Raw genomic sequence first — 14,626 nt, forward strand, 5'->3', positions numbered from 1 at the left:
GACATACTCATAATATAAACTAGCAATTTATGGTCACTTTTGAATACATATTTAAACCTTTTTTTAATTAATTTTATAAAAAATCTTATAAACTAGAAATCAACATAAAAAACTATAAACATTTTCATTAAAAACATAAAAATTTACATGAATTCAATAATTGTACCAAAAAAGTCTCCGTACAGTTAACCGTTTTAAGGCAAGGAATCCCAATATTAATCTTAATTGAATTTAATATGTAATAGGTCCTCCTTTCTGGACCAGCTTTTTTGTTGTCAGGGAATCCAAAAATAAGAAAATTTTAATGGATTGAAAGAAAATTATTATTAACTTGCAAAATTAAGGAAAAAATAAAAAAATAATTGACAAAGATTTTTTTTTTTTTGGGATTGAATTATTTTTAGCGATGAAAGTAAATTGAATGTTTTTGGTTCTGATGGAAGAGAAATGTTATGGAGAAAGCCAAATACTGAAATGAATCCGAAGCATTTGACGCTAACCGTAAAGCATGGAGGAGGTAACGTTATTGTTTGGGGTTGCATGGCTTCATATGCGGTGGGGAATCTTATTTTTGTTGAAAACACGATGGATAAATATGCATACCTTAATATATTAAAAGAAAACTTAAAACAAAGTTCTGAAAAATTAGGCTTGGGACGTTTGTATTGTTTCCAACATGACAACGATCCCAAACACACCTCTAGATTAGTAAAGGAATGTCTTATTTATAATGTTCCTAAGCACTTAAATTGCTCAGTCACTTGATCTCAACCCGATTGAGCATCTATCGGATCACTTGGAAAGAAAGATTCGTCAGCATAATATATAACGAGTAAAGATCAGCTAAAAGCCGTTATAATGGAAGAGTGGTATAAAATAGATTTCCTGAGAACAACAAAGCTGGTCCATTCCATGCACTCATTAAAATGCTGCAATTGCTCAGAAAGGAGGAACTATTACATATTAAATTCAATTAAGATTAATATTGGGATTCCTTGCCTTAAAACGGTTAAATGTACGGAGACTTTTTTGGTGATACTTTTCGTACAATTATTGAATTTATGTAAATTTTAATGTTTTTAATGAAAATGTTTGTAGTATTTTATGTTGATTTCTAGTTTATAAGATTTTTATAAAATGAATTAAAAAAAGGTTTAAATATGTATTGAAAAGTGACCATAAATAGCTAGTTTATATTATGAGTATGTCTGTACGGAGACTTAATTGATTCAGTGTATGTATAACAGAACAATCCGCAGTGAAGTATCCAAGTTTAGAAATAGAACATGGACACAAAGATTAGAAATCTGAATAAAGTTACAAAACCTTTTTGGAATATAGCAACATGTCTGAGAAAGAAGAAAATATTTATACCACCTTTAGTGAAAATCCTGCAACATTTTACACGAATATAGATAAACATTTTCTGGAAAACAACCATGTTTCTACCAACTTAGCGCATATTTCAATGATTATCTCTGTAAATGGGCGTTTTTACTGGATATTAGCACAGATACAAGTGAATATGAAAATGTCAATGAAATTGTTGCAATCATTAGAGACTTGAAAGTCAGAAAAGCTTCCGGGTTATATGGTATTAAAAATTAAATGCTGCGGCAATTTCAAACTTAGCTATTACCTACATCTGATTTATTAAAAACTGTTGCTTTAAACTACAATATATAAAATCGGAAATAGTTATATTTTGTCATCTCTTTGTCATCTGATTTGTTTTGATTGTTTTTTAATGGTTGTTCAATGTATACAGTTGTATGTATTTTCAACTTTAAAGGGAGAGGGGATTCAATGATTAAAAGTGGCACCGTTTCGTTAATGCATGTTATTCAAGAAAAAATGTATACGCATATATTTTCTAACATTTATATTCCTAAAAAATTTGTCCCGATATAATATGACATTATCTAAATACTTATAATGCTTACTGGTGTTTTCAAACTTCAACAATCCAATTATTAAATTAGTCAATAATGTTATTAGAAGAGGCACAACTAGAGCATATGCAGTTCGTATACCAGCTCCTGTTAATGCAGCAGAAAGTATGCCCCAAAAAAAGCTGGTCCCTATCAAACGAGCTTGGGTTTGTAATGCCAAACTTAGTGGCGTCTGTTCAAAGAAAACCTGTTAACATATACAAATAAAATACAAAATGTCTTCAATGGTACTTACCTTTTGATTACGATTAAAAATTAAGTGGGCTACACTTTGTACAAAGACTGTAAGTAAGCAATAGGTTGGAATACACAAAAACGTATTGGAATACCTGCAATAAAAAGAAATAAAATACTTGAAATTGTGCTTTCAGACACGAAAATTTACTAATAGTAATTAGTAGAGGTAGGATTTATATGCAAATGCATGTTTTATCTATTCGAACCACATACGTATTTAAAAATTTAAATACCATTCCCGTTTTTCGGAAGAAGAATTGCCATTTTTAAGTTTAACTGTTTAATTGATGCATAGTATAATTTAAACTCTATTGTATAAGCCTTACCCCCATTTTCTCAATATCTGGTTATCGTTTTTCGTAACGATAAACCTCCAATTAAAATTTGTTTGTAATTTATCATCACGATAAAAAATAACCAGAGATTGAGAAAATGTGGGTTAAGCTATGTATAGACGGTTGTCAGATATTAAAATGTTGTCAGATCTGACAATGTGCTGATAATGAAATTTTTTTAGCAAAATGTATTGTCAGTTTAGACCATTGTTAACCAAACTCTCACAACAATAGATTAGCTTTGTATTCTAGTGTTACGATTTGTGTACACTGAACCAAATTTCTTATGAAAATATCCTTCACTGGCAACACTTGTAAAACAACTCATGTTCGTTTTTTAATTTCGGTTTCACATGTATAATAAACTCACACATAGCCGGTGCCCACGGGCGTACTGCTGGAGACCAATCGTTTAGACGATTGTAAAAAAACCTCACAATTTCATTGACAGGCAATCAATTTATCTGCCAACAAAAATTGTCTGCTCACACGGTTGTCAGATTGTTGTAAGACATTGCCAGAGCAAATTTTAGAATGTGTAAGTATGCCTTTTAGAAGGCCTACAAACTGAAGTCCTATCATTTTTTCCCGCTGGGTTGGTTTATCTGATCCATTTGGGTATGATATTGCCATAAACTTTGAAGAGAAACTGACATCTATAGTTTTAGTTCTCGTTTTTTGTACATTAACTTTTGTACTAATTTTGAAAGAGAAGTTCCTTGGCCACTGTAAAGTGAAGTTCATTTGTAAATTTTTGAAATTTTGATTGTTTTGAACAGAGTACGGAAATAAACAAATCGAAACGTTTGCTATCGTTTTGTTTTGTTCTTTTCAGTGTGTAAAACATAAACCAAACATAAACAATGAGAATGATTGTGCCATTTTGTTTTGTATTATTTTTGCTCGTGAGCGCAAACTGTACATTAATATAAACGTACGCAGCTAGAAAAGAAAAGAGTAAGAACAATATTGAAACATTCTGATAAAAAACGTTTGGTAACTGATTTACTCTTTATAATAGAGAACACAGTACAAAAAAAAAAAAAACAAAACGAATAAAAAATACGTTTCTCTATCTGTTTTGTACTCAAATGTACGATTGTAACGGTAAATTAAATAATGCAGATGAGTGAAAAGCCAATAGTTTCGTTTTCTTTCTTTGTCACTTGAAAAGTCTTTGTTTTGTTTTTGCTCATGTACAATACTATTTAAAAATTTTGATTTGTTTTGTACATTTTGCAAACGTTTGCGATATGTTTTGTTTGTTTTCATACTCTGGTTTTGAATGCCATTAAATTAAGTGAAATTTTAATTTTCCCAATGCGTATGTATTTCTATGTTGTCAAGAAAAAATGTCTTAAAAGTCCTGTCATATGCCATGCGAAATTCAAGTGGTGCACCACTTGGTGTTTGGGCAAGCAATGATACTGAAAAGGAATATATGTTTGTTAATTATTTGTCACCTGTTGTACTCCATTTTCGAATACACCTACGCTTTGAGATTCGAAAAATCGTAAAGTCTATTGTTGATTTAAACTCCAAGAAAGTGCTAAGTATTGACAAAATTAGTAACAAGATGCTTATGGAGTTACCCCGCATAGTAATAAAAATAATTATTTTTATTTTGAAGCCGGGAAAAGATCACACAAAAGTATAAACATACAGACCCATCCATCAGTCTATTGTCTAATATATCAAAGCTATTTGAGAAGATACTCATGAACAAGTTATACTCGATGTTAAAAGAAAATAATTTGTATTCCGAATCATCAATTTGGATTTAGAAGAAAACACAGTACTATTACAGTTGTGGCTGCAAAATTTCAGAAGGGGTCACAAAAGTTTGGTTGCTACAAATTAAATTATTCTTTATCAACTGACTTTAAAGTGTAACATCTCACGAGAGACAGACTTGTTTTGAATCCGCTCCGTTCTGATTTGTGAATAATTACATATAGTTTACGCAAAAAAAAAAAAAAAAAAAACAAATTTACTTGCGCATGGACGCCTTTAATTAAAAAGAACAAGTTTTTATTTGTGTATAAAACATTGAAAATTGATAAAACAATAACCATAAAACATTTAAAATAAAAGGATCAAAAATTGCAACAAAGAAATTAACAAGTGTTTTTGTTTGTTTGTGTTACTATTGTTCTGTTATATATTATAACCGTTTGAATTAAAAGAGCATATGAGTTCTCAAGATGAGACAAGGCACAGTTTGAATGGTAGAAATGCCTATATATTTCTCAGCGGGGAGAGTATGAAAACAAATATAAGTGACATAAATTATAACAAAAACTATTTAACCGCTAAACCTAGTGAGAGAGCTCGCTCTTGTTCCCCCACTCTACCATCAAATAATACTACCAATATACAACTAACATCACCAATCAATATTTGTGTAGAAAATAGCACCGGTTAAACCGGTTAACCGTCATATATGTGTAGAAAACATAAAATGTCCTATAAAGTATACAGCTTTAAAATTTGTAGTTTTTAGTAGTCAGGTAAATAACTATAAATATACAAAAGAGCTAAGTCCATTTTATTTTGTAAAAATTTCAAAATTATTATCTCAGTCAAATGGAATTATGTATAAATATGTTACTAAATATATAATACTTGTTTTAATTATTGGTTTATTCATTAAATTTCTACCAAAAAATATAAATCAATTTTTTTAATTAAATATTTGATAATTTTAAAATTTATTATCACCTCGACTTTATGATATGAAACAGAAATTCTTACAAGTCCCAAAAAATTACCTATAAGATGCAAAAGCACTTCTTCTTAACTGTGATTATTTGTCATTATAAATCATACCAAATAATTTATAAAAATCCATTATCAGATTTCAAAAATATTTCAAATCATGGATTTTTGAACGTTTTTTGTCTCTCCTGAAAAGGACTTTGTACAGTAAGCTTACGAAATGTATAATGAAATTAAATTTTAAAAACAAAACACACTGATGATGTCAAATTTATTGAAAGAAGTTATGTACATCAAATTCAATTTAACGTTTGGAAAAATCATCACAAAGTTTATAATGAATCAGTAGTAAGAATTTAGCTTAACTTATAGAATTATGCGGAATTTAATTTTTAATAGTTTCATTATGAGCAATTTATTCCGAAAAAGTAAACTCATCATTTATACAATGAATATAAAAAATGCACAAAAACATGAGATTTATTAATTTTAGTCCCAAATTTTAAAAACCGGTTAACCGAGTGATAAAAACCGGATATACCGGTTAACCGAAAATCAATATTTTAAATTAACCGGTTCGCAAAAAAACGGTTTTTCGGTTAACCGGTTTATAAACACTAGTAACAATGCTCTCGTTCTCTTGTTTATGAGATCTTTTAATTCTTGTGTATGTATGTAAGTATGTATGTATGTATGTATGTATGTATGTATGTATGTATGTATGTATGTATGTATGTATGTATGTATGTATGTATGTATGTATGTATGTATGTATGTATGTATGTATGTATGTATGTATGTATGTATGTATGTATGTATGTATGTATGTATGTATGTATGTATGTATGTATGTATGTATGTATGTATGTATGTATGTATGTATGTATGTATGTATGTATGTATGTATGTATGTATGTATGTATGTATGTATGTATGTATGTATGTATGTATGTATGTATGTATGTATGTATGTATGTATGTATGTATGTATGTATGTATGTATGTATGTATGTATGTATGTATGTATGTATGTATGTATGTATGTATGTATGTATGTATGTATGTATGTATGTATGTATGTATGTATGTATGTATGTATGTATGTATGTATGTATGTATGTATGTATGTATGTATGTATGTATGTATGTATGTATGTATGTATGTATGTATGTATGTATGTATGTATGTATGTATGTATGTATGTATGTATGTATGTATGTATGTATGTATGTATGTATGTATGTATGTATGTATGTATGTATGTATGTATGTATGTATGTATGTATGTATGTATGTATGTATGTATGTATGTATGTATGTATGTATGTATGTATGTATGTATGTATGTATGTATGTATGTATGTATGTATGTATGTATGTATGTATGTATGTATGTATGTATGTATGTATGTATGTATGTATGTATGTATGTATGTATGTATGTATGTATGTATGTATGTATGTATGTATGTATGTATGTATGTATGTATGTATGTATGTATGTATGTATGTATGTATGTATGTATGTATGTATGTATGTATGTATGTATGTATGTATGTATGTATGTATGTATGTATGTATGTATGTATGTATGTATGTATGTATGTATGTATGTATGTTTTTTTTTTTTTTTTTTTTTTTTTTCGAGGTAAAAATCATCAAAAGACTCTGGCTTACCTAACAATTTGCCAGGAGTGCGAGACTTTAACACGCTAAAAAACCTCTATCTCCAATCCAATTTCCCTGTGGAACGACCGCAAAGTATTTCTTCACAGGGTGGGGAAAGGCAGAAACCTACGCTACACTACTTCGATTCTTCTTCGAATCTCTTCCTCCCTTCGGAGCTCAAGTATTACCAATTTTGCAAAATGGCATACACTCTCCCAATTGAATAAGGACGACAACATAACATGTACTATGTTTGTCGGGCTAACACTACACCCTACTAACTCCTCTAAGGTCGTTCTCTGTTCACCGAATCGTCCGCATACAAAGAATACATGACCAGCATCCTCTTCTACTTCACCACCGCAATATGTACAGAACGGGTCCCTATCATGTTTAAACCGGTATAAGTATGATTTGAAACAACCGTGACCACTTAACATTTGTGTTAAATAAAAATTTAGATCACCATGTTTCCTGTCGAGCCAGACTTTAATGTCTGGAATTAACTGGTACGTCCACCTCCCTTTACAGGATGTTGTCCAACGCATCTGCCAGTTGGCAACACTTATTCCCCTCGCCACTTCATGAGTGTTAGCATTGACCACCGTTTCCGCAGTTGGTGTCGCATATACCGATTCCCGAGCTTGAATGTCTATTGGCATTATACCAGCAATAACAAAAGCTGCCTCATCTGAAACGGTGCGGAAGGCACAGCACACACGCAAGGCAGAAAGCCTATAAATAGAGGTAAGAAGTTTTGCATAGGATGCAAACTTCAACGAGTCTGACCATATGGAAGATGCATAAAGGATTGTGCTTTTCACGACCTCAGTTAACAGTTTCCTTTGTAGATATTTTGGACCCCTTGTGTTCGGCATTATTCTGGATAACCTCAGACATGTTTCCTTGGCCTTAGAGCTTACATACTGTAGATGATCCTTAAACGAGAGACGACAGTCAATCATAATACCGAGATACTTGAGAAAAGGCTTCGTCTGTATACAACATGTTCCAATATTGAGTGTTAACGTTTCCCTGGATTTACGACTACTAACTAGTATCGCTTCAGTCTTATGGTCAGCTAAGGTTAGTTCCACGGAGCACAACCAGGATCGCACGATTTGTATACTTGCATTGGTAACCGTTTCTGCTTCCTGTAGGTCTTTTGCCACACACACTAATGCTATATCATCCGCAAAACCAACGATTGAAACCCTTTCGGGTAGCTTTAGCCTTAAAACACCGTCGTACATCACGTTCCATAACAAGGGACCAAGAACTGATCCCTGGGGAACGCCCATCGAAACTCTGTACTGTTCTGTTCCCCTATCAGTATCGTAGATGAGGATTCTGTTTCGGAAGTAGTCCTTTATCAAGGCCAACAAATATGGCGGGATATTCAATCTAGTAAGAGCGTTTACTATGACTTCCCAGTTCGCAGTATTGAAAGCATTTTTTATATCTAGAGTTACCACAACGCAGTACTCCTTTGCTCCATTCCTCCAGCACTTGCCTTCAATTGCTTTATATGCTGTTTCTACAACAACGTTAATGGCATTGACAGTTGATCTCGCTTTCCTGAAACCAAATTGGTTATCCGATAGACCACCGACGGCTTCGATAAAAGTTTCCAACCTTTTGCAGATGATGCTCTCTAATAGTTTTCCGCTTGTGTCTATCATGCAGAGCGGTCGATAAGAGGACGCATCGGCTAGGGGTTTCCCTTGTTTTGGCAATAAAACAAGTTTCTGTTTTTTCCACATTGATGGAAAGATCGCTCGCTTCAGACACCCATTTATGAGGGATGTGAATTGATCTGGGCAACATTTAAATGCCTCTTTTAGGACCAGGTTTGGGATACAGTCCAATCCTGGGGCTTTTTTGTCCTTAAATTTCAATATTGCTTCCTCGATTTCAGCATATGTCACGGGAGGGTAGTAATATGTATCTTCACGAGTGGGATGATCCCAAGTAGTCGGCCTCCCAGGAGGGAAAAGATGTTCTACAATTTTCTTAAGTGCTGACTCCTCTGTAGTAGCTGATGAGTTGAAACATTTAAGTTTCTTTGTTACCAATTTATAAGCAAGTCCCCATGGGTTATCCTCAAGGTCATCACAAATTTGGAGGAAACATCTTCTCTTACTTCTGCGTATTGATAATTTGAGCGATTTTCTCTTAGCCTTATACGTTTGGTGATGACTTTCGTTTTCTGGTCTACCTCTTGTTCGCGTATATAGTCGTCTGGCTCGTACACATTCCGAACGCAATTGAGCTATTTCTCCATTCCACCAATAGACTGGTTGCTTGTTTATTTTGTTTCTGTTATTTTTCCTTCTCACCATTGACGCATCACATGCTTTGGTAATTTCGTTCACAAATTGTTTTGCCATAGCTTCGGGTGGGCCATGTAGATTCATATCCTCGATAGTGGTTCGGAATACATCTTTATCAAGAGTGTCAACTTTCCAACCTAATAATCTTGAAGTCTGCCTGTTGACAGGTGCTGCTGGTTGCTCAGGTGCTAAGTCTACAATTATAGCATAGTGATCACTGTGCGTATATTGATCACACAATCTCCAGTTAACTCGTCCTATAATATTGCTGCTAGCAAAAGTTATGTCAATAATTGATCCTCTACCACCTCTATTAAAAGTTTGTTCATTTCCCGTGTTCATCAACACCACTCCAAGCACGGAAAAAGCTTCAAGTAGAATCCGTCCTCTTTCATTTGTACGGGGACAACCCCAGTCAGTAGCCCATGCATTAAAATCACCTGCTATTAGTATACGATTTCTAGAGGTCGCGTCTGAGACAATGTTGTCGACAATTCCTTCGAATTCTCCTATTGTGTATCTCGGTGGAATGTATGTATGTATGTATGTATGTATGTATGTATGTATGTATGTATGTATGTATGTATGTATGTATGTATGTATGTATGTATGTATGTATGTATGTATGTATGTATGTATGTGTGTATGTATGTATGTATGTATGTATGTATGTATGTATGTATGTATGTATGTATGTATGTATGTATGTATGTATGTATGTATGTATGTATGTATGTATGTATGTATGTATGTATGTATGTATGTATGTATGTATGTATGTATGTATGTATGTATGTATGTATGTATGTATGTATGTATGTATGTATGTATGTATGTATGTATGTATGTATGTATGTATGTATGTATGTATGTATGTATGTATGTATGTATGTATGTATGTATGTATGTATGTATGTATGTATGTATGTATGTATGTATGTATGTATGTATGTATGTATGTATGATGTGTTCGGTGTAAATACTTTTTTTAAATGATTAACAAACAGATTCCCTTTTTCAGTATCATTTCTTGCCCAACCACCACTTGAATTTCGCAAGGGGGACTTACATATAACGGGTCTTTTAAGACTTTTTGTTGCTCGCCATAATGAAAAATCCGATTGCGGGGTTGCGTCCAGGCTTTCTAAATATTTATTCAATGATTCCATTTTTCGAAATTCCAAGAGCTTTTTAAGTCTTTTTATACAATCTGTGCAATTGCCACTCTCTGCGAAATCTTCTTTTTTCATTTAAGAGCCGTTCGACATCTGCAGAATTAATTCTATAATATCTGATTTGTCGGGGGTTTGGGTAGCATGTTGAGCAGCCAATTTGAGATTTTTATCGAAATTGATAAGAGAGTGGTCGATGTTTTCTGGTGTTCTTAGCGGTATGTTTTCCGAGCAATGTGTACTGAGGTATTTTTTATATTTGAGCCAATTTATTCTTGTGCCTGCCATCGCTAAATTACCAGACGGGGATACAATTTCTAGGGGGCTCAATAAAGTAACAATAGTGGGTGAGTGATCTGAAGATAGTTCCAGCGAGGATTCAATTTGAATCATTTCCCTAGGGATATTTTTCATCACACTAAAATCTATAACATCCGGTATTTTTCGTGGATCAGTAGGCCAGTAAGTAGGTTGGCCGCTCGAAAGCACATTCAAATCCATTTTAGAAATTGTATCGAACAAAACACGACCTTTAGGGGTAATCAGTCGTGATCCCCAGAATGTGTGTTTAGCATTATAATCGCCAGTAGCCAGGAAACGGGGGCCTAGTGATTTAAAAAATCTATTATACTGACTTTCTGTAATTGTAAATCTAGGGGGTGAGTATATCGATGAAATCACTAAGTTTCGATGAAAATCTTCAAGACAGATTGTAGTAGCTTGAAGATAATCTTCGCAAAAATCACACATTAAGTAATGTTTGATTCGAGTTTTTATTAAAATTGCCGAGCCTCCGCATGCTCTACCTCTGGGATCTTAGGTGTCATATATTACATATCCATTTATTCGAAATGAACTTCTGGACGTCAAATGAGTTTCAGAAACCAGCATTACATCAATTTGTTGGTTTCTTAAAAAATATTCGAGTTCGTTTTTGTGTTGGCGTATGCCGTTTGCATTCCAAAAACATATTCTTAGGCAGTTCATGGTCTGTTAAGCACAGCCTGCATTAACATTGATTACATCTTAAGCATTTCTTGCATCATGTTACTCATTGAGTTTGTAAAGTTATTTACCGATTGCACAAGAGTTTCTATTGTAGATTCTAGTCGGGTAAAATTGAAAATTGGCGTTTGCTCTCTTACCCCTGGGTTCACATTTTCGTTTTGGAGTTGACGGACTTGCGTCTGAGTTTGGTTGTTTCTAAGTACATTTGCATATGTTCCTTTGTTGTCATATGTCTGTTGCAACGGGGGGGTAGTTAAAATTGTTGTTATTTAATGGCTGAGCTCGGAAAATCTTTGGTTTCTGGCTTTGTGATTTTTTAACAATTGAGTAGACAGGACAACCCCTGTAGTTTGCTGTGTGGTTACCTCCGCAATTGCTGCATTTTTTTTATTTTAGGATCATCTTTGGATTTGTTACATTGGGATGTGTTATGCAACTCCCTGCAAATAACACATACTGGTGGCAATTTGCAATATGCCTTGGTGTGTCCATATTCTTGGCAATTCATACATTGGACGGGGCCAAATCGTTTGTGTGGTTCTTCTACCGTAATTTTACGATGTAATAAGTACTTCAGGTTATATATGGGATGTGTTTCATTTTTTTTCAGGTTTATGTCACCGGGTTCAAGTTCAACACGGAAGAGTGGTTGGGGTTTTTTTTCGCGATTTCTAATATTTATCACATTTTTTGTCTTAAAGCCTTTATCTTCTAAGCTTTGCTTTATTTCGAGTGGTTCAACATTACAGTCAATACCCTTTATTACAACTTGTAGACCCTTGCTTCCTTTCAGCTGATAAGTGTAAAAACTTTTCTTTTGAGTTTCAAAATATGTTACAACCTTTCTATAATCGTTTTCACTATTGACCTGTATTTTAGTTTCATGAATCGTACCTTTCTTGATTGGGATAACGTAAAAAGAGTTCTCTCCTATTAATGAGATCAGGCTCTGAACCAGTGAATTTGAATTATTTTCTCTCAAGTAAATAGGGGGTGGTTTTGTAGAGGTAATTTTATTTACTGGTTCATCTGTTTCACATTCCAGAATAGAAAAACGATTTTCATTGTTTAGTCTAGCAGGTTCACTATCCTTATATAATTTAGCCAAGGGTGCCGCTTTCGACGACTTGGGACTTCGTGCCCGTTTTAATATTGTAACATACCGGTCCATTCCAACCTGTATTTGGGATTTATTATCTTTATTTAATGGTTGACTAATCTTGGGTATAGCGCCGCTTAATGGGTTAATTTTAATGGTTGTCGGTGTGGTGGATTTCGTTTCTAAAGCTGATATTGCTAGCATACTTCCAGGCGTAAATAAAGTATTTGTATTTTTTGGTAACTCCAGATTAACAGCTGTTGGGTTTTCTTTTGTTTGACAATCATTAGTTGTTGACAATGCGGGGGGACAAGAACGAGCACGGTTAACAGACTTGGCGGTTAAAAACAAGTTGTCATCTATTCTTCTGTTTGTTTTGTTTATATTTTTTTCATCTACATTAACTGTAACGTATGCATTTCTGCCGTTTACACTTAGCCTTCGCTCACTGTTTTCGTTAAAGAGACTCATTAAAGAGTATTTGTAATTACTTTCGTTAACACTCTTGATCTTGATTTAATAGTCAATGCACAAAAAAGGTACAAAAAAAATATAAAGAATTTTCTTTACTTATTTGTCTTTTAGTTGTTGTTTTGATTTTTTTATTTAATAATATTATTAAAATAAAAGCGTCCTTTCGCGTAAATAATAAATAGGTGATATTTATATTTATTTTCCTATAGATACATTAAAATAACGAATTAACTCGGAGTAAAAATAAAACACGTCCAGTTTCAATCACGATCACGTATAATAAGAATAAGAAATGCCTTGAAATTAATTAAGAAACGCCAAATGCATGCAGAATGTTTAAAAAAAAAAAAAATTAATTTCTATATATGTATGTGTACATTTTAAATTTAATTATGTTATTAATGAATTACTTAATTGTTTTGTTTTTTTTTTATAAGAATATATATATTTTTTTGTTTTTATGCTTTACCTAAATTAAATAAATAAAATATTTTAAAAATTAAAATGGGTTCAATATTATAATTATAAAAAGGTAAATCATACTTTCAGGTAATTTACTAACAGTTTAATTGCTAATAAAACTATAATTCTTCTATAAATAACTATAGATCTGTTAAAAATTAGCAAACTTTAAGTTAACTTTTAAATAACTAACTTTAAGTTAGCTAAAAATTAGTGAACTTAAAGTTAACATTTAAATAACTAACTTTAAGTTACATACAAATTAGCCAACTTTAAGCTAATCTTTGAATAAACAACTTTAAGTTAGTTAAAAAATTGCTAACTGACTTTAAGTTAGTTGAAAAGTTATGCAGAGTCGGACAATTGACTACTACCAATGACACCCCATGTTAAAATAGTCAGTTGGCTTCATTGAAAATAATCTAAGAGTCAACCACAACTAGCTGAGAAAAAGCTAAAGGCCTAGTTAGTTTGTACGTTCCGTTCCGAATCAGATGTTTTGTTTTTAGCATAGGGAATGTATGTCGTTAGTTTTTCTGTAACGTTGCCGTTCTGTTGCGGATGAATCTGTTGAAAACAGAATTTTGTCCGCAACGTTAAGTGACAGCTAAAACAGCTGATATCATATATACACAAAAATGCCAACAATATGAAAGCAGTGGTGCCAACATTATTGAAAGGGAAATATTTTTTATTAACAAAAGAATAAAAAATATAATATTTTAAAAAAAAACATTGAAATTTAATAAAAAAAAAAAAATTCTTTTAATGTATGTAAAAAAATTAGTTTAAATTAAATCATTAACCAAAAATATATGTACGTATTTATAAAAATGTTCACAATAATATGTTGAAGGTCTAAATACAAAAAACACTAAAAATAGTAACAAAATCATCAATATGGTTTTTTGGTTATTATTTTAAAAACAGCTGATACGATCTTACGGAAAAACTAACTGCAATAGAACAGCATTCAGAACGGCATAGAACAGAAACGTTACAGAACGCAAAGACTAATGGAGCCTTAACTTATAATGCATTAAAAGTTAGTTGAATTCAGCGTTGCCACTCATAAAATATTTTTCCTACCAAATTTCTAATTAAAAACTACCAAAACCTACCAAATTTATAATATTTGAGAAATGCTATATGGATTCGTTTCAAAA

At 32.4% G+C, this 14,626-nt stretch overlaps 1 protein-coding gene across 2 annotated transcripts in view; it reads right to left on the reverse strand.

Moving 5' to 3' along the window:
- Positions 1-14,626, reverse strand: part of LOC135963175 (endoplasmic reticulum metallopeptidase 1-like) — a 421,657-nt gene that overhangs the window by 166,065 nt on the left and 240,966 nt on the right. The window contains exons 8-9 of one of the 2 annotated variants that reach the window (XM_065514948.1): positions 2,188-2,281; positions 1,944-2,124 (exon numbers count right to left, since the gene is read on the reverse strand). In XM_065514948.1, the coding sequence (XP_065371020.1) occupies positions 1,944-2,124; positions 2,188-2,281 (275 nt within the window). Of the gene's footprint in view, positions 1-1,943; positions 2,140-2,187; positions 2,282-14,626 lie in introns of both variants that reach the window. The other variant, XM_065514947.1, reaches the window with a different exon arrangement.

The sequence above is a fragment of the Calliphora vicina genome, chromosome 1 (assembly GCF_958450345.1).
Source record: "Calliphora vicina chromosome 1, idCalVici1.1, whole genome shotgun sequence".
NCBI classification, from domain to species: Eukaryota; Metazoa; Arthropoda; class Insecta; order Diptera; family Calliphoridae; genus Calliphora; species Calliphora vicina.